The 20311-nt window shown below is 41.4% G+C and overlaps 1 protein-coding gene across 6 annotated transcripts in view; it reads right to left on the bottom strand.

Annotated features, from left to right (window-relative positions):
* The window catches only part of LOC105477401 (DAZ interacting zinc finger protein 1), a 62268-nt gene that overhangs the window by 25812 nt on the left and 16145 nt on the right, over positions 1-20311 (bottom strand). For 3 of the 6 annotated variants that reach the window (XM_011733890.3, XM_071081148.1, XM_011733920.3), the window contains 6 exons: positions 16692-16853; positions 14254-14391; positions 11609-11671; positions 4198-4338; positions 3604-3652; positions 1495-1551 (listed from right to left, as the gene is read on the bottom strand). In XM_011733890.3, coding sequence (XP_011732192.2) covers positions 1495-1551; positions 3604-3652; positions 4198-4338; positions 11609-11671; positions 14254-14391; positions 16692-16853 — 610 coding nt within the window. The remainder of the gene's footprint in view (positions 1-1494; positions 1552-3603; positions 3653-4197; positions 4339-11608; positions 11672-14253; positions 14392-16691; positions 16854-20311) is intronic. The other 3 variants (XM_071081147.1, XM_071081149.1, XM_011733929.3) reach the window with 1 other exon arrangement.

Below are 20311 nucleotides of genomic sequence, written 5' to 3'. Positions count from 1 at the left end.
TAAGCTGACTTTCACTTTGTGATTTAGATTTTCTGATCTTAGAGTGTATGTTTTCTTTTATGTGATGAAAACTTCCCTGCCATCATTAGAACCTTGGCTTTTAGATCCTTTTGTATGCTGGGAAGAGGAATGGGATGAGCCAGGGCCTCACTTGGAAGGGACCCCTACCTATGGGGCTATGGGCCTATTTTTTAAAATTATTTTTGGAATTTTCTAGAGCCAGTGGCATCCGTAGTTTTTGACAACATTCCCCAATCAGTAAAAGTTCCCCCAGAAATACACATATTTATTTAAATGAATTTTATATGTACTATAATACAAATATGTACATTTTAAAACAAAAAAATTTGAAAAAAGTAAAAGGATGAGATTTATTAATACATAAAAATAATCTCTAATAATTTTTTCCCACATTCCAATAGATAATTTTGCATACTCCATTTGGAGAAAACCACTCTAACTAAATATAGCCTTGGGTTTGGTTTTTTTTTTTTTTTTTCCTGCATATATATTTGAGTTTGGTCAGCTGCCGAAGATTGTTTGTTTGAATAATTTAGTATTCGGCCTTTCCATCCTTCTCTGAAATGTGTTTTTTCCTTCATTTCATAAGCTGTAAGTTCAGCATCTCTTCCTCTCTCAGTCCTCCTCTTGGCACTTAAACTCCGCTCCTCTCCTTAACTACCACTTAACTTCTTCAGCTCCAAGAAGCAACGAGAGACTTCAAGAAGCCTCCGAGAAGACTGAGAGGTTAAAACCATCAGCATTTTCTGGCCAGTAGTGCAAATTCCAAAACACGGTCAAGAATGTCCTTTGGTCACTACACAGTGCTCTTGAGATCCCTAGGCCCACGTGTGTGGTGCCGTCTCCCTGCGCTCAGCCTCAGCCCATACTCCTCTTGTGGTCATATTGCTGTGCACATGGCACGGCTATCTGCCCTTACTCCTTCCTGAATGGAAGCAAAACTATCTCAACTATTTAGCTAGTATTTTTAAACAACGACCTGTCAGTTTCTAAACTGTGAAGATTATGTCCTTTTGGTTTACTGCAGAATCTTGACAGCTCCGGGAGATAGAGCAGATGGCCAGGCTGACCACAAGTGGGGACAGACAGGTCACCTGTCAAAGCCTGCAGCAGTAAGAGTGTCAGCAGTTTCAAAGTGTGGTGACACCACAGTCACCCAGTCACCCAGTGTGTCACTTTGAGAAGTCTACAAGTATAAACTAAAGTGATGCCAAGGAATTTTTAGTCATCCCTTTTTAGACAAATTGTGAAATAATAGCTATGGCTAATCAAAATCACCACAACATCACGTGGATATTCATAGTCTTGAGTTTTAGAATGAGGTCAAAACCAAGAATCAAAATAAATCATTATGCGATCTCTAAATACACTAGTTTTCAAAGAAAAGTCTCGAAAAATAGTAAGTAAAAGTTATGTTTTGGTTTAGCATTTTAAAGATACCTTTGGAGCCCTGCATCTATTATAGGAACTTACTAGGCACAGCTGGAACAGCTGGCTGAGATTCAAAAGCCTGCCAGGCTAAAGGATTTCCTGAAATGACAGAAAAATAAATGAACAAAAAAAATCACAAGCTATGGATTAAATTTTTGTAGCCCTTATCCTAATTTGTGCCCCCATGAAAAACAATAAAGGAAACGTACCAATATATAGCACATCACCAGGAGAATAAATACGCATAACATAAATCTTTCTGAAGCTAAATTTTTCCCAGAATTATTTTTCAGTCAAATATTTATGATATCTAGTTAATTTTGCAAGTATTCCTCCCTACCTGAGCTCTTGTTATTTTGAGAGGAGTTAAAGGGAACCACAACCCTCTTTCCTCAACTCTATCTCAAAACAAGAGTGAGGAAACCCAGCTCATACACCCCAGCACCACCCCCAGGTGGCATCCCTCAAATAGACAAAGATGCCTCAACAACCTGAGACGTGCAGGAACCAGGACTGGAATCACCGGGAAGAAAACTAGGCAGAAGTGAGACCCTGAACCTGTGGCTTCCAGTCTCCCTTCTGGTCTCTTTTTTATTTTTTTTTTCTTTTGCAAAGTCAGCTGTTGCCCTGGTCTTGACTGGCTTAGTGTGTGTATGCGTGACAGAGAGAGAAGGAGGGAGAGAGAGAGAGAGGAAGAAAGGGAGGGAGGGAGGGGGAGGGGGAGGGAGGGAGGGAGGGAGGGAGGGGGAGGGGGAGGGAGGGAGGGAGGGAGGGAGGGAGGGAGGGAGAGAGACAGAGAGAGAGAGAGAGAGAGAGAGAGAGAGAGAGAGAGAGAGAGAGAGAGAGAGAGAGACCTTGAATGATACAGAGGTAGGCAGGCTATCACTGGTGCAGTCAGTAGGTTGTGCATATTCCCGCTAAGCATAGAACAAACCTATAACCCCAAAACAGCCACAGTTGAGAAAAACGCAGCAAGCCTTTATAGCACTTTAGAATAATTAAGAGTTCTTTGGTTTTTGTTTTTTTAGAGATATGTCTCTCAAACTGTCACCCAGTCTTGAGTGCAGTGGTGGAATCACAGCTCACTGCAGCCTTGAATTTCTGGGCTCGAGTGATTCTTCCACCCCAGCCTCCTGAGTAGCTGTGACTACAGGTACCTGCCACCATGCACAGCTCATTTTTTATTTTTTGTTTTTAGAGAAGGGGGACTCGCTATGTTGTCCAGGCTAGTCTTGAACTCCTGGCCTCAAGTGGTCTTCCTGCCTTGGCCTCCTAAAGTGCAGGGATTACAAACATGAGCTACTGTGCCTGGCCTACTAAGAGCTTAATATCAATAATAATGGCTAACTTAATGAGGGCTTAATAGGTATATTATCCCATTTAATCCTCATAACAAGCCTATGATGTAGTTACTATTTGCTATGACTTGAATGTCCCCTCAAAAATGCAAGTTGAAATTTAACTGCCATTGTAACAATGTTACATGGCAATAGTGGCAGGAATGGGTTGGTTATTGAGAGTGGGTTCCTGATTTTAAAAGATGAGTTTGGCCCAATTTCCTTTCTCTGTCCATGCATTAGCTGGCCAGGTGATGCCTTGCACCATAGGTTGACCCACACCAGACGTCAGCACCATGCTCTTGGATTTCCCAGCCTCCAGAAACTTTGTTTCTTTATAAATACCAGTCTGTGGTATGCTATTATAGCAGAGAAAACAGACTGAAACACTATTCATATTCCTACTATAAAGCTGAGGAAACTGAGGCAGAGATTCACAAAGCTATGAAGTGCCAGAGATGGCAGGTGAACCCAATCTGTCAACAGACCCTGTGCTTTTATACACATAACTCTGTTCTACGGTGTATAAGTTAAGAGGCAAATGGTTCCCAAGTAGGTATTATGTGCCTAAAAGTATTCTGATTAAAAAAATGAAACAACTACGTGATAGTTTAGATTTTTTAAATTCTTCACCTTTCTGGGTTGTGGTAACAAATCTCTCAAATTAGAATAATAGAGGACAAACCTACCAAATTAATACAACAAGAAGAATGCCATCTTAGCACACATAAACAAGTGGGGCCCACATTCTTCTGAAGCCCAGCGCAGTTGGGGAGGTCCCCTCGCTGCCAGCACCGGAATCCCATCCACTTACCTTTGGGTTCACTGATACTGTTTACTGGATTACAGGTAAAGTCTTTAATCTGCAAAGAAATACAGTCTTCTAGTGATATGTCTGAAGTTAGACAGGGACACACACATGGGATAATGGAAAGATACTGTTATTAGTAAATTAACCTTTTCACTAAATCATCCAGGGACATAAGGCTTGTGGACTTTAAAAGCATAGAGGCAAAAGTTATTACCCAAACCTCACCATTACACAATATATTCATGTAAAAAAACCTGTCCATGTACACCTTGAGTCTAAAATAAAATAACAAAAAAAGTTTTTTAAGTTGCATTTGGATTTGGCTGCTTCTCAGGGTAATTACTGAATGAAATTCTTATTTACCTTCAAATCAAATTAATTTTGAACTTTAACTGTATAAATCTTCAACATATTACTTTTAAATACCTTTTAAAAATGTATTTTATTGCACTAGCTTTTATAAGCAATCACAAGGGGAAAAATATTCCATCTTCCTCACCTTATACCACTTACAAATGCTCTAAAGTAAAAAACACATGTTCTTAGATAGACTGCGTTGCTTAAAGAAGCACGGTGCCACACTGTCGCCAGACATACCTGCTGTCTCTGAGTTATAATCAGCTCGTTCTGCTCCTGAAGTCTCTGCCCTAGCTCTTCTATCCTTTTCTTGTAGAAAACATTGCTTGCATTTAGATCATCTATCATTGAGGTTCGAAGTTTCTCTATATGTGACAGGAGCTGAAAAACAGTTAAGAAAGGCATCTGTCTGTAAGCTGCATGTCAAATGTCTTCTTTCTCCAGATTTCAGGTACATGCCCTGCCTGTTTTGCTGGCCTGATGCTATCCATGCACATCAAACCATTGAAAAAATATTTGATCATGGTAGATCCTGACCCTGGCTGCTCTAGGTGCTTCATCTGTGTTCCCAAGGGAGCTCATGACCCCAGACAATGCTGCTACTGGGAGCAGCTAAGCCAACTAGAGCACATAACATGAAATAACACATGATGAGCAATGATAAAGGATTCAGGCTTCTCCTGCAGAGTGGCTCTGACCCTCAGTACTAAATTTTTCCTGCAGTCCTGTCCTTCACATGCCACCTGGCCCACCCTAGGCCAGAGAGCACATCTTAAATTTTTTTTTTTTTTTTTTTTTTTGACATGGAGTCTCACTCTGTCACCCAGGCTGGAGTGCAGTGGAGCAATCTTGGCTCACTGCTGCCTCTGCCTCCTGGGATCAAGCAATTTTCCTGCCTCAGCCTCCTGAGCAGCTGGGATTACAGGCCCACACAACCACAACTGGCTAAATGTTGTATTTTTAGTGGAGACGGGGTTTCACCATGTTAACCAGGCTGGTCTCGAACTCCTGACCTCAGGTGATCCACCCGCCTTGGCCTCCCAAAGTGTTGGGATTATAGGTGTGAGCCACCATGCCCAGCCACATCTTAATTATTTTATATTCCCAGAAACTAGCCCAATCCCTGGCCCTTAGCAGGTTCTCTGAGAAATGTTTACTGATAAATGTTTACTGAGAAAAAGAGGGGCGATGATGGAGATTAGAGGGAAAGAGGGAGGGAGGGAAAGAAAGGGAGAGAAGCAGAGGACAGAGACACGCAGATATATTCATCTTTAGAGATAATGTCATGGAAGATCATAGACTGGACAAAAGGAATTCAAGAAGAATTTGTTTTCAATAATTGAAGGAAAGGTGCTTAAAGCAATTTCAGTAGTTGTTTAAACAGAGAAGGTTTAAAAAAAAAAAAGGGTGGGGGGCGCTTGAGGTCAGGCACCATGGCTCATGCCTGTAATCCCAACATTTTGGGAGGCCGAGGCAGGCAGATCACTTGAGGTCAGGAGTTTGAGATCAGCTGGCCAAAATGGCAAAACCCCATCTCTAATAAAAATACAAAAATCAGCCAGGTGTGGTGATGGGCGCCTGTAATCCCAGCTACTCGGGAGGCTGAGGCAGGAGAATTTTTGAATCCAGGAGGCAGAGGCTGCAGTGAGCTGAGATCATGTCATTGTACTCCAGCCTGGGCGACAGAGTGAGATTCTATCTCAAAAAAATAAAAAATTAAAAAAAAAAAGACTTGATAATTGGGGTGAAGGACATTCCAAGTCTATGTCCTGGAAGTGGTGACAGGGTATGCTGATCAAATAAAGGAGCAGGAAGTATCCATGCCTGAGATAAGCATATAAGGGCACCTAGACCAGCATTTCCTCATTTGCTTGCTTTTAGAAAATTAACACTCACTGTGTACTAGATGCACTTCATTTTGTTGAGTCCACGCCACAATTTTACAGACACATGTTGGCCCCATCGTACAGATAGGAAAACTCAAGTCTAGAAAGGTAAAGTCACTGGCCCTAATTGAAACAGCTGAAGGGGGCAGAGCCCAGACTTAAACTTTCACATGCACATTTCCAGGTCGGTGCTTTTTTGGGAGGCTATGGAGGGAGAATCGCTGGAGTCCAGGAGTTGGAGATCAGCGTGGGCAACACAGTAAGACCTGTCTCTACAAAAAGTTTTAAAACTTAAGCTAGGTGTGGTGGGGTGAGACTGTAGTTCTAGTTCATCAGGAGGCTGAGGTGGAAGGGTTGCTTGACCCCAGGAGGTTGGGGCTGCAGTGAGTTATGCTCATGCCACTGCACTCCAGCCCGGGCGAGAGAGTAAGACCCTGTCTCAAAAAAAAAAAAAAAAAAAAAAAAAAAAGCAGTGTCTTAGCATCCTGCATGGCTTTGCCTCTGAAATCTCCGTGATCCTATGAGGCTGGACAAACACTGGGTGGAACCAATCTATAAAGATTTTCCGAGTGAAACCTAAAAAGAATCTTTCCTATCCTAGTGGATACTAAGAACCTCCCCCAAGGAGGGCATTGCCAAGAGCTTTCATCCTTACAGGCCCCTGGAAAAGTGGCCTCCAAAGCAGTCTGGGAAACGCTGAGCTGGAAAATAGAAAGAAAAGCCAGTAAAAATGTCCAGGCTGCCGGATAGAGGTTTAGGGTCTTGGCCTTGATCAACTACATGGGGAGTTGCTCCAGGCCCCAGGAAGAAAGGAGATGGGGGAAAATCTAAGTTTGTGGAGAGAGGAATGGAGAGGGTCTAGGCAAACACAGCCAGAAATTATTTTGAAGTTTGCAGCTCATAAGCCCATTTTCTATTATCCCATTTCAAGCACTACGCATTTTTCCCTACCGGTCCACATCACCCCATCCTCCCTTCCTTCATTATGTGACCATTTGACAACCTCCCAAGCTCTCAAGGGTCTTCTGTTGGGTAAAAAGGACATGCCATCGCTTATCTGTGACTGCCTCTGAACTCTTACCAATGTTATTTAAAACAAAAAAAATTGCCAAGAATCTAGGTAAATCAATAGAAAGTTGGCAAATGCAACTTCCCCTAAACAGAGAAATACAATATGTGCATTGTGGGAATAGCAGGCACCAATCATGTGGAATAATTAATAGTTAGGTCTCAGGCAGAGATTACTAAACCTGATTGAATTCACCCCTCTGTTAGGGTTTAAGAGAAAAGAAGGGAGAGGTAAGCAGCTTCTAAACAAGCGAAACCAACAGACAAGGAAGGAGTGCAGCCTAGCGGTGGCACAAATCCCCCTCACATACCCAGTACATGAGGTGTGCCCCACTCAAAACCAGGAAAGGCCTCACCTTCTTCCTCAGTGACAACCGTCAGTCTTTCTCTCTATCATGACTCACAATGACAAAGTGTAAAAACTGTAACTCGCTTTCTATTCCAGCCAGAGGCCACTGAAATTCCCACAACTGCTTTGAAATACAGATGGCTTTAAAGGGGCCAGGATTTAAAAACTCCGCCCCCAACCTCGGCCCACCGATTAATAAAGAAACCTGAATTCTGTCCCTAAATACCAATGCTAGAAAGATGGCCTGAAGAATAAGAGTAGGGATTTTAATGATCTAAGAGCAGTGGTCCAAACCATAGATCCAAAACAGAATAGCCTGGGTGGCTTTTGGTTTGTTTATTTCCAAAATCCATGTGTCCCAGACTTACCTACTAAATCAAGATCTCAGGGAGTGGAGCTGGTCACGTGTACTCTGGAAAACAGTCTCAGATAATTCCGAAGTGCATCCCTGGTTAGGGATTACCATGTTAGAGCAACCAAAGAAAAGATCCTGAGTTCTTACAGAAAAGCAACCACTCGAAGCTGTCACTGCCTGTTTTCCTTCCCAGCTGGGAGCTTCACAGGTGAGTGCCTGGAGCTAGACAGGCCAGCCAGTGTAGTATGCCCTGGAGTATACAGGGCCTGCATTCAAATACCAGCGACTGTGGGCAAGACAGCATCTGTCTAAGCCCGTTTCCTCACCTGTAAAATGGGTGACAGCACCTACCTCATAGAACTCTTAGAAGGATTAAGTATATGGCAAATACAAATATCCATTTATTTCTAAATGTTCCCATGAAACCAATGGTATGCTGGTTAATCAGCTTTCAAAACAAAACAAAACAAAACACCCTGATGAGGAGAAATGTGCCCAGTTGAGAGCCAGTATGAGTCCGCCCCAGGACACCAGGACATGAACGGTAAGAACGGGCCACGTTTGCTTCCGTGTAATGCAGGGGGACAAAGGAGAACACTCCTTGCACAGTGGAGCCACTTGTGGTGCGGAGAAACTACCGTCCACTGCTCCTGGGATCCTGCATCTTAGCTGCCATAGATAAAATATGCTGGGAGGTGAACGCCATCGTCCTAACTACACAGTCATTGCCACGGGGGCAGCTCCCTAGGTGCAGGGTGGAAACCTGGACTAGTGTCCTCCCTACAGAAGATGGTGCTTAGACCTCCAGACAATTCTGGTAACCCTGCTCTTCTGAACCCTACAATCAGCCTTTCTCCAACTATGAAAACAAGGCTGAAAGATGCCCTGGCTAGACGTCTAGCTACCTTCCACTTTCATTCTGCAAGTGTGTAGCGAGTGCCAACCACATTTCAGGCACATGAGTGGATGCTGGGAAGACAATGGAGAGCGAAACAGATAGAGCCCTTTACTCAGAGGGCCAAGGATATGATTGGAGAGACAGATAACAAACAAGGAAAAAAATAAGCAAGTAAACTATTTAAAATAGTGCTCAGAGCTCTGCTTGAGATGTGATGGGAATAATAAAAAAAGGGACTACCTACTTGGATAGAGTGACATCAGGTGACCAGGGCCCAGAAGCCAGAGGCAGTGGGGTAGGCAGGGTTCTCAGGGGGCTCTCAAGGTTGCACTCCTGGTGTACACCCCTGTGTGATGCTGTCCCTTGGTCTGAAGAGAACATTGTGCTTTTCAACCACAGAATATGGCAAAGGTGAAGGGACTTTGGAGATGCAATTGCAGTCCCAAATCTGCAGACTCTGAGGTTATGAAAACGAAGATTATCCTGTGTTGGCCTGTCTTATTCAGGTGAGCCCCCTAAAAGAAGTTCCAGGCCGGGCACGGTGGCTCACGCCTATAATCCCTATACTTTGGGAGGCCAAGGCAGGTGGATCACCTGAGGTCAGGAGCTCGAGACCAGCCAAGCCAACAAGATGAAACCCTGTCTCTACTAAAAATACAAAAATTAGCTCGGCATGGTGGCGCGTAATCCCAGCTATTCAGGAGGCTGAGGCAGGAGAATCACTTGAACCCGGGAAGCGGAGGTTACAGTGAGCCAGAATGGCATCACTGCACTCCAGCCTGGGCAATAGAGTGAGACTCTGTCCCACCAAAAAGAAAAAAAAAAAACAAAAAGTAAGAAGTCCCAGGCCCTTCCTGAAGGGGGAGAATGTAAGCAAGAGAGACACACTCTCACTGGCCTTGAAGTCATCATGCTGTGTACTGCTATGGAGAAGGAGTAGCCTCTGGGACCTAATAGTCTCAGCCCTTCAAATAACCACAAGGAACCCCAGACAGGAACACAGCCCAGCTGACACTCTCAATGCAGCCTGTGAGTCCCTGAGCCCAGCCAAGCCCTGCCTGGACTCCTATACATTGAGAAGAGAAATACATGCCATTTTCACCCACTCAATTTGTGGTCATTTGCTACACAGAATAGAAAACTCATACCGAGGGCAAGGAGGTAGCCATGTGAAGAGAAAGCGGAAGGGCTTCCCAACAATGACAACCAGGTATAAAAAAGGAAAAGGCCAGAATGTTCTAGAAGTTAGCAGAATTAGAATTAGAATCGTAGCTGGAAAGAGGAGGTTCCGGGAGGGGGGAGGGTGGTCAGGCTGAGGCTAGAATGATGGCCAGCAGCCAGGTTATTTTTCTGGCTCTGTGGAGAGCAAACTAAGGAAGGGGAAGGCTGGAATTGAGAAGACCCACCCTGGGGCCCATTCAGAAATGGAGGCTTAGTTAGTGGTAAAGGCAACAGGAAACAGAAGAACTGGTTCCATACAGCGAGCCCTGCAGACAGCCTGGACTCGGGGATTGAGAGAGAAAGGTGGAATCAAGATGAGCATCTGGAAGAACGAGGGTGCCATTTGCCACGTCTGGGAACAAACCAAGAACTTCATCTTAGGCATGTTGCACTTGAGAAGCCCATGGAGATGTCAGTACAAAGCTGGCTACCTAATCTGGAACTCAGAAGAATTGTTTAGGCTGAAGAAGTAAACATGGGCATGATCCACACACAGCCCTAACCCCACTTCAAGAAACTCTCTCCATTCAGTCCCTAGGGTACTCTGCATTTATCCCATCCTGATTCCCATATCTGTACCCTCACTCCTACTCTCCTTTTGTACTGTAAGCAGTCTGAGGGCAGGCATTGTTCCATACCTCTTTTTAGCCTTATAAAGTGTAGTACATAGCAGATGCTCAGTAAATATCTCCTAAATTGAACTGCCACATCAGTGATACAATTTTCAATATACTGTATATGTGTATGTATATAGATATGTATATTGGTTGTATGTCTGTGTATTATCACTATAAATTTGCATGATGAAATGATATTATAAATGGAATAGAGGAAAAATAGTGGTTCCTATTTCATTTTCTGGAAATGATACAATCTTAAAGGTAGATTAATGTCTAACTTTCCCATCGAAGTTCCTCAAGAACTGCAGATGTTTTGTGAAATATTTTTAGTTTTTGTTTGCTTTGCTTTAGCTTGGCTCTAGTACTGTTCACAGTTTCTTTTTTACCCCCATCTTCCTCAGTATTTGTTCCACTTTGGAGAAATATAAGCTGATAAATTTTTTGATCATCTGAACACACTTCATCCTAGCAATTATACACACACATATTATATGATCTTTTGTTGTTTAATATTCTACTAAGAAAGGTAATATTAGAAAATGTGCAAAAGAGGAAACATTTTTTCCATTCAGAAAAGATCTACAAGAAATACTAAGGTACAAAATACAATTTCAAGTGAAAAAATAAACAGAAGTTTTCCTATTTTAAGATCTTCTCAAATACATCTACTTTAGATGTTTTGCACTAGTGTAAACACATTTTAACACTTAAATTTCTGATGTACTCAGGTGAAAGAGAATCCGTGTCATAATTAAAAGCTTGTTTTCATTAAAGTGATTTTAATGTAAACAGTTCTTGCCTTTTTAAAACATTACATTGCAGTTCTGTGATGCAAAAAAATCAGAAATATGTATTTGACAATGAAGAAATGATTACGTAACTTATGATACATCCAATAAGATCATAATGACATCATTAAAAGTCATGATTTTGAAGAATACTTTAAAACTTAGGAAAGGTCTATGATATATAAAGTGAAAAGTGTACAAACCTATAAAACATAATTCGAATGTTGTAAAGCTATGTATATATGAGGTTCTACACTTACAGAAATGCATAAAAGAAAACTGAAACAAATTATAAGAAAGTAGTAGCAGTGGTTATTGTTCGTGTTAGAATTATACGTAATTTTAATTTTGCTACACATTTCTCCCCAAATGTTATTAAGTGGACAAATATTATGTTTATGAAAAAGAAAAGCAAATATTCCTTTAAAACATGGCCCACTTTAAGCCATTGGTTTCTTAACCTTACCCGACCCTTCTCTTTCTTGTGTTCTTGATGAATAGCTTGAACTCGAGCTGTCCATTTGCTTTCCTACAAAATAAAAGAATAATTTATGTACAACTGTAACAATGAGATCTATGCAATATGGAAGCTTCCTTTTTAGTGAATACCTATGAAACCCAACTATCTATCTGGTAAAATTTTAGCTAGTGAAATAGTCTGGCTCTCTGTCCCCACTCAAATCTCATGTGTTGGAGGAAGGGCCTGGTGGGAGATGATTGAATCATGGGGGTGGATGTCCCCCTTGCTGTTCTCATGATAGTGAGTGAGTTCTCACAAGATCTGGTTGTTTAAAAGTGTGTAGCACTTCCCTCTTTGCTCTCTCTCTCCTGGCTCCACCATCTTAAGACATGCTTGCTTCCCCTTTGTCCTTCTGCCATGATTGTAAGTTTCCTAAGGCCTCCCCAGCCATGCCTCCTGTACAGCCTATGGAACTGTGAGTCAATTAAACCTCTTTTCTTTATAAATTACCCAGTCTTAGGTGGTTCTTTGTAGCAGTGTGAGAACAGACTAATACAGCTGGTATTTTTTAGAATATACACAGTCAAAAATGCTTAAATACATTTGCATCTGGTTTTAATCTTATACCATAAGGCAGGGGTCAGCAAAAATTTTTTAGTAAGGAGCTAATAGTAAATATCATAGGCTCTGGGGGCCAAACAACTTGGTCACAACACAACACAATACAGCTGTGTCATCCCACAACTGTATTGGGACAACAGCCATGGATAAGATGTAAATGAACTAGCACTCATAAAGTGTTACTGGGACATAGCCAGTAACACTTTATTTACAAAAGTAGGTGCTAGTTTGCCAACCTAAGAGGCCAAAAGGAAACACCAAGGTTTCTGAGGCCATGGGTTCTGAACTGACAACACAACTCACAGGACAGAAATAGAAGAAATTTAGGTGGGACCTTAGGATTTTAGAACCATGTCCTTCAGTTCATGAGTGACCAGCTGTAGTTTCCAGCCTGCTGGAAGCAGATGTCAACAGTTCGGTTCAGGACACAGCTCCTGGTTTCCTACCATATACCAGGCACCTCGCTGGATGGCCACTGGCAGGCTAAAAGAAGATTAAGAGACAGGCCCTGCTCTGGATGGGAGGCGAGTAGACACAGCCATGGAGAATCCACATACAATGTGTATGTGATCAGGTCCCACTTAGGGACTACAAAAATGCTATAGCCTAGAGGCTCAGGAGAACTTTCTGAAAGTGGTACCTCCCCCACTGGCTGAATACTAAAGAATGAGTAAAAGACAGGTCCCGAAAACTGGGAGCTGCAGGACAGGCAGGAAGGCAGCCAGAGCTGAGGAAGAAGACAGAAGGCCATGTTCTCAGAGGCATGGGCTGCTGGGCCGCTGGAGTGCCAGGAAAGCAAAGAACAGAGAAAGATGTCCCAGGGATCAGAACCCAAAGGACCCTGCAAGCTGGTGGGAAGTCCAGAATAAGGGTCACTGAAGGACTTCAGACAGGACAGGGACATGGTCAGCCTGACTGCAGTGGAGCAGGTAGATTTGGGTAGGGGAGGAAAGACGTGAGCACTGAAGCAAGAAGCAGTGATCCCGATTTCCAAAGTTCACTTACCTTTTTTAGAATGACCCAGGCTTTTTAAAAAAATCCTGAATTCATAAGCTCTCATCTCTATTTTCTTCCTAGTTTAAAAAAAATTGTTCCCCTAAACCGCTGTGACCAAAATAGCCATGATGAAGATTGTGCTGATTACAGAAGTTCACTTCCAAATAAAAGTGATTGTCTCATAAATGTAAGAGATCTTGGCCAGTTAGCTGTGTGTGTGTGTGTGTATGTGTGTGTGTATACATATATATGTGTGTGTATATATACATGTGTATGTATATATACGTGTATGTGTGTGCGTGTGTGTATATATATACACACACACGTATATATACACATACACATATACACATGTATATATATACATACACACGTATATACACACACACACACACACACATATATATATATATATATATATATATTTTGTTTGAGACTGAGTGTCACTCTTGTTGCCCAGGCTGGAGTGCAATGCTGTGATCTCAGCTCACTGCAACCTCTGCCTCCTGGGTTCAAGCAATTCTCCTGCCTCAGCCCTCCAAGTAGCTGGGATTACAGGCATCTGCAACCACGTCCAGCTAATTAAGCCGAGGTGGGTGGATCACCTGAGGTCAGGAAACCAGCCTGGCCAATATGGTGAAACTCCATTTCTACTAAAAATACAATTAGCAGTATATTTAAACTCTAAAACTAAATCTGGTGCTTCAATGTGCCCTTCTACGCCTTTTGAAATTGAAAGCTACATCTGAAAGATGGAAAATGAATAGCTAGGTTATACTAACCAATTCAAATTGATTTTATGGAGAGAAGAAACAAAACAGTTTTGCCAACTGTTGTGTATGCTATTTGCCAACAGCAAGCGTGTAACAAACACCTCTTATGACTTAGGCGTGTTGCAGGAGAAAAATAAGAGCTAGTCACCTTCATGGTTACTGAAAAAGACACACAGTTTTTCTGCAGATGGCACTCACGGTAAATTACTTCGCTAAGAAAAAGAAAGGCATCCACTGCAGCTGTCACCCACTTGCACGTACCTGACTATCAAGAAGCTGCATGACATTATGGAAATCCTGGGGATATGGAGAACGGTCTTCTTTAAACTCGTGTGCATCTTTTAATGTGCCTATGTTGGACTTGATCTGCATATTGGACTTCTGGATTTCTGACAGTTGCTATAAGATAAAATTCAAGCTCAGTACTACAGTTAGACTTTTATAAGACTGAAATGGAGAATAAAATCAGGGAGCACATAGCTGTGTTTTAAATCTGACTGCCCTCTTGGATGCTCCTGGATGCTCTTGGAAGCTTCTCCCACTTCTGCTTCCCTGTGGTTTTACTGGTTTGTTTCTACTGCTTGCTGGTCTTCCTATCAGAATATGTACAGGGTGAAAAAAGGGGAAGGAAAATCTAACTTTCTAATCTTAAATGAGTCTATTTTTTTTTTTTTTTTTTGAGACAGGGTCTCATTCTGTTGCCCAGGCTAGAGTGCAGTGATATGATCATGGCTCACTGCAGCCTCAACCCCTGGGTTCAAGCAATCCTTCCACCTCAGCACCCCCCCCCCCCAGGTAGCTGGGACTACAGGCGTGCACCATCACACCTGGCTAATTTTTGTATTTTTTTTGTAGAGACAGGGTTTTGCCATGTTGCCCAGGCTGGTCTCAAACTCCTGGGCTTACACAACAATCTGCCTACCTCAGCCTCCCAAGGTGCTGGGATTACAGATGTGAGCCATCAGGCCCAGCTGGGGCTTAAAATTTTTTATGGGCACTTAATAGGCACCAGAAACAGAAGAACTGAATGCACCTGGTTCTTAAGCTAGTTTAGTGAGAGGCCAACACTGTCCAGGGACCACATCAGTAAATCCATTAGGGACATAACGTTTTAATTTTACCCTTTTCTTTTGATGTTGTTCCTAATGTTACTCATGGCAAAAACCCTCAGAAAACCACAGAAGGTAACATGTTAACTTCAAAAACAAAAGGATAGGGGAGCGCACTTCTCCTCTCCTCAGTGTAGGCTGCTCATAGTGACTTCATTTCAGAAAGGACAGCAGGGAAAGGAGGAAAAAAGAGAAATTCTTTGGTGGACAAACCTGACAAACACTACCTCAGCCAGGTAGCCAAGCTCAATAGCAACAGTTATAAATCATGTAGATTCATAACACGAGGTCTCAGACAAAACATTCAACTGTACCGCTCCTGCACAAAAATGCCACCGACAGCACGTAAATTACCAAACATGGCTGTGTTTCAATAAAACTTCACTCATGACACTGAAATGTGAACTTTAATGAAATTTTCCTGTGTCACAAAATAGTCTTCTTTTTTTCCAACATTTTAAAAATGTAAAAACTGGCTGGGCACAATGGCTCACACATGTAATCCCAGCACTTTGGGAGGCCCAAGTGGGAGGATCACTTGAGGCCAGGAGTTTGAGACCATCCTGGCCAACATGGTGAAATCGTCTCTACCAAAAATACAAAAATTAGCTGGGTGTGGTGGCATGTGCCTGTAACCCCAGCTACTCAGGAGGCTGAGGCACGAGGCTCACTTGAACCCAGGAGGCAGAGGTTGCAGTGAGCCAAGATTGTGCCGCTACCCTCCAGACTGGGTGACAGAGACTCTGTCTCGAAAAAAATAAAAAGTAAAAATGTAAAAACTATTCTTATGTCACAGGCCATTCAAAATCAGGTGGTATGCTGGACTTGGTTCATGGGCCATCGTTCACCAAACCTCATGCTAGAGTTTAAAGAGTTTTAGGAAAGCCCTCAGGTGAATTCCAAAAATCTCTCTATTTTTGTTTATAAAACTTGTTGGCCCCTAGAGGGAGCTCAAGGACCTTTGCTCAGCTCCCTTCCTTTCTACCTTTTCCCCAAAGAAGAGTCACGTCAAATCTAACCAGGGAGCTTAGAATTCTTAGCAGGAGGACACTGATGGATTGGCTGCTTCTTTCTAAAGAAGCAGCTCAGGTATCATCTACGCATGAGGCCAGGGCTGTATGGACCAGGGCTGTTCCCATAAGGGAGAGGGGCTCATTTAGCCATAACTTGCTTGCTTTAGAGATCCTACCCGGGCCTGGGTTGAGGAGGGGGCCTGGCAAGGGTTCTTAGTCTTTCTGGGTCTGCTTTCTTCCATTCCCACTGGACAGTGGAAAGTTCCAAAACTCAGGGAGGAGTTTACAGTTCAAGGGTAACCTAACCAGATAAGAAAAGAGGGACCTTCATAGAAGAGGGTCTTCTATATCTCACCACGAGTGTTCTGCACTGGAGTTTAAGGCCAAAGCTCCCATTCTCAGCAAAACACCTCTGACTCACTCTGTCGCCTCTATGCCTCCCTCAAGACTCTTGGGGAGAAGAACGTCTGCACCAGGGTACCGTAAAGTAACTGCTGGATCCCCTGGCCTTAATGCCATCCTAACACCACCTCTCAAGGCAATCAATACCATAAGAACTTCTAGGTTTAATACTTACATATTCTAATGCTGAATTCTTGGAAGTTAATTCTTTAAATTCCTTCATAAACATTTCCTTGACTTTTTCCATTTCATCAACTAGTTTCTCCTTTTCTTCTTCTTTCCACCTATCAAATAACTTCAAAAAGTCTTCCTCTTTTGTTTTTTGCATTTCATATTCCTGAAATTATTTTAATACACAGCTTTTAAAAGTTCTGGTCTGAAGAAAATAAGCAATATTTAAAATAAAAGTTCATAGCATCACTTCAAAAATGTTAGCTAGTATTGCTTATTTCAGTTGGGCTTGTAATAACATTTCCTATCATGGCAGGTCTGTGCACAAAGATTTTTCTAAACTAAAGGCAGCACACAGAACCCTGTTGTCCTTACATCCCTTAAAATAACAACAGAGAGGCCCGAGGCCTCCAGCTTTTTGTGTTCTGTGAACTTGTATAAAAGTCATACCATAATCTATAAAATGTAAATATACTTTAAAGAAAATATATATTGAGCAATAAAAGAACATTTCTTGACACCATAGCAATTTGGGTAGCATAACTCCATCCCACCACCAGAAAATACAAATTCAGATTTATAGGAGCTAGATTCAAGCTTAGCACTTGATTTCTCAATGACCTTCAGGATTTTTCAAATCTAAATTGAGAACTTGCACAACACTATATGCCAACTAGCCCCAACACACATATATAGAACTCTGTACCCAACGACAGCAGAATATGCATTCTTCTTCAGTGCACATGGAATATTCACTAGGAAGACCTTTTTTTAGTCCATAAAGTGTTTCTCAGATTTAAAAAGATCAAAATCATGTAAAGAATCTTCTCTGATCACAATAGAAGCCAGAAATCAGTAACAGAAGGGAACTGGAAAATTAGCAAATACGTGGAAATTAAACAACACGCTCTTAAACAACCAATGGGTTGAAGAAAAACTCACTAGGGAAATTGGAAGATACTGTGAGGTTAATGAAAATGAAAACATAACATACCAAAATTCATGAGATGCAGCCAAATCAGTGCTCAGAAAGAAATTTATAGCTGTAAGAGCCTACATTTAAAAAGAAGAAAGGGCCAGGTGTGATGACTACGCCCGTATTCCCAACACTTTGGGAGGCCATGGTGGGAGGATCACTTGATCTCAAGAGTTTGAGACCATCCTGGGAAGCATTGTGAGACCTCATCTCTACTAAAAATTTAAAAAAAAAAAAATTAGCCAGGTATGGTGGTATGTGCCTGTAACCCCAGCTACTTAGGAGGCTGAGGTAGGAGGACCACTTGGAACGGGGAGGTCAAGGCTGCATTGAGCTGTGATTGTGCCACTGTACTCCAGCCTGGGCAACAGAGAGAGAGATTCTATCTCCAAAAAACAAATATAGAAGAAGAAAATATTAAATAAATAACCTAGCTAGAAAAAGATGAGCAAACCAAACTCAAAGGCAACAGAAAGAAAAAAATTATGAAAAGTAGAGCAAAGATAAAGCAAAGGACAGGAAAGTAATACAGAGAATAGATGAAGCCAAAATTTGGTTCTTTGCAAAGATCAACAAAACTGACAAATTTTTAGCTACCCTGACTAAGAAATGAAAGTGAGGACATGACTACCAATCTTAGAGAAATTAAAAGGATTGTAAGAGAATATAATGAACACTTGTACACCAATAAATTGGATAATCTAGGTGAAATGGACAAATTCCTACATAAATTACCAGACTGACCCAAGACAAAGGAAATTTCAATAGACTTTCAATAAATAAACAGATAGAGTTAGTAATCAACAACCTCCTAAAAAGGAAACGTCCAGGACCAGATGGTTTTACTGGTGAATTCTACCAGCTATTTAAAGAAAATAGAATACACAAGAAACTACTAAAGTAATAAACAAATTCAGCAAAGTTGCAGAGTACAAGGTCGACATGCAAAAAGCAGTTATATTTCTACATACCAGCAATGAACAATCCAAGAAAGAAATTAAGAAAACAATTCCATTTAAAATAGCATCCCAAAGAATAAAATACCTAGAAATAAATGTAACCTAAAAAGTGAAAGACTTGCACACTGAAAATTGTCAAAGTTTGTTGTAAAAATTGAAGAACACCTAAATAAATGGAAAGACATCCCATGTTCATGGATAGGTAGATTTAATATGGTTAAAATGGCAATACTCTCCTAAGCAATCAAGAGATTCAGTGTAATCCCATTTCAATAACCTTATTTGCAGAAATGGAAAAGCCAATCCTCAATTTCATATGAAACTGTAAGAGGCCACAAATAACCAAAACAATATTGAAAAAGAAAAACAAAGTTGGAAGACGCACACTTATCAATCTCAAAGTCTACTACAAAGCTACAGTAATCAAAGTTGTGTGATATTGGCATAAATACAGATATATAGACTAGTGGAATGGAATTGAGAATCCAGAGATAAACCCAAACATCTAGGGTCAACTGATTTTCAACAAGGGTGTTAAGAACATTCAATGAAAAAAGAATAGTCTCCTGAATAATTGGCACTGGGACAACTGGACAAATCACATGCAAAAGTATAAAGCTGGGCCCCTCTCTCAATCTGTATGCAAAAATTAACTCAAAATGGATCAATGACCTAAATATAAGAGCTAAAGTGATGAAACTATTAGAGTATATAAAGAACTCATACAGCTCAACAAAAAAGGCAAACAATTCAATTTAAACAAATGGGCAAAGGACTTGAATAGACATTTCTCCAAATAAAATATATACAAATGGACAATAAGCATGAAGAGATGTTCAATATAATGGTTGTTAAGGAAATACAAATCAAAACCTGATGAGATACCACTTCCCACCCACCCAATAGGATGACTTTAATTAAGAAAACAGAAAAGTATAACAAGTATTAGTGAGGATGTGGAGAAATATGAACATTACTGGTGAAAATGTAAAATGGTACAGCTACTATGGAAGACAGTTTGGTGGTTCCTGAGAAAGTTAGACATAAAACTACCATATGACTCAGCAATTCCACTCCTAAGTATATAATCAAGAAAAATGAAAACATATGCCCACATAGAAACTGCCACATGAACGTTTATAGTAGCATTATTCATTGGAGCCAAAAGGTGAAAATGAACCAAATGTCCACCAATGGATGACTGGATAAACAAATTACGTATACATACATACATACAATGAAATACTAGTCAGCAAGACAAAAAGTACTGATACATGTTACAACTTAGATGAACCTTAAAACATTATGCTAACTGAAAAAAGCCAGACACAAAAGGTCACATATTACTTTTTTTTTTTTTCAGATAGGGTCTCATTCTGTAGCCAAATGGGGTGCAGTGGTGTGAACACAGCTCACTGCAGCCTTGACTTCCTGGACTCAAGCCATCTTCCTCCCTCCTCAGCCTCCTGAGTAGCTGGGACCACAAGCACATGCCACCATACTCAACTAATTTTTTAATTTTTTGTAGAGACAGGGTCTCACCATGTTGCACAGACTGATCTTGAACTCCTGGACTCGAGCAATCCTCCCGTCTTGGCCTCTCAAAATACTGGGATTACAGTTGTGAGCCACTATACCTGGTCTACAGATTTTTTTAAAAGATGTATACCGAATAGGAAAATTCATAGA

This window comes from Macaca nemestrina, chromosome 16, assembly GCF_043159975.1.
Source record: "Macaca nemestrina isolate mMacNem1 chromosome 16, mMacNem.hap1, whole genome shotgun sequence".
NCBI classification, from domain to species: Eukaryota; Metazoa; Chordata; class Mammalia; order Primates; family Cercopithecidae; genus Macaca; species Macaca nemestrina.
The sequence above is the reverse complement of the archived record's forward strand: the minus strand, read 5'-3'. Positions and strand labels throughout refer to the sequence as shown.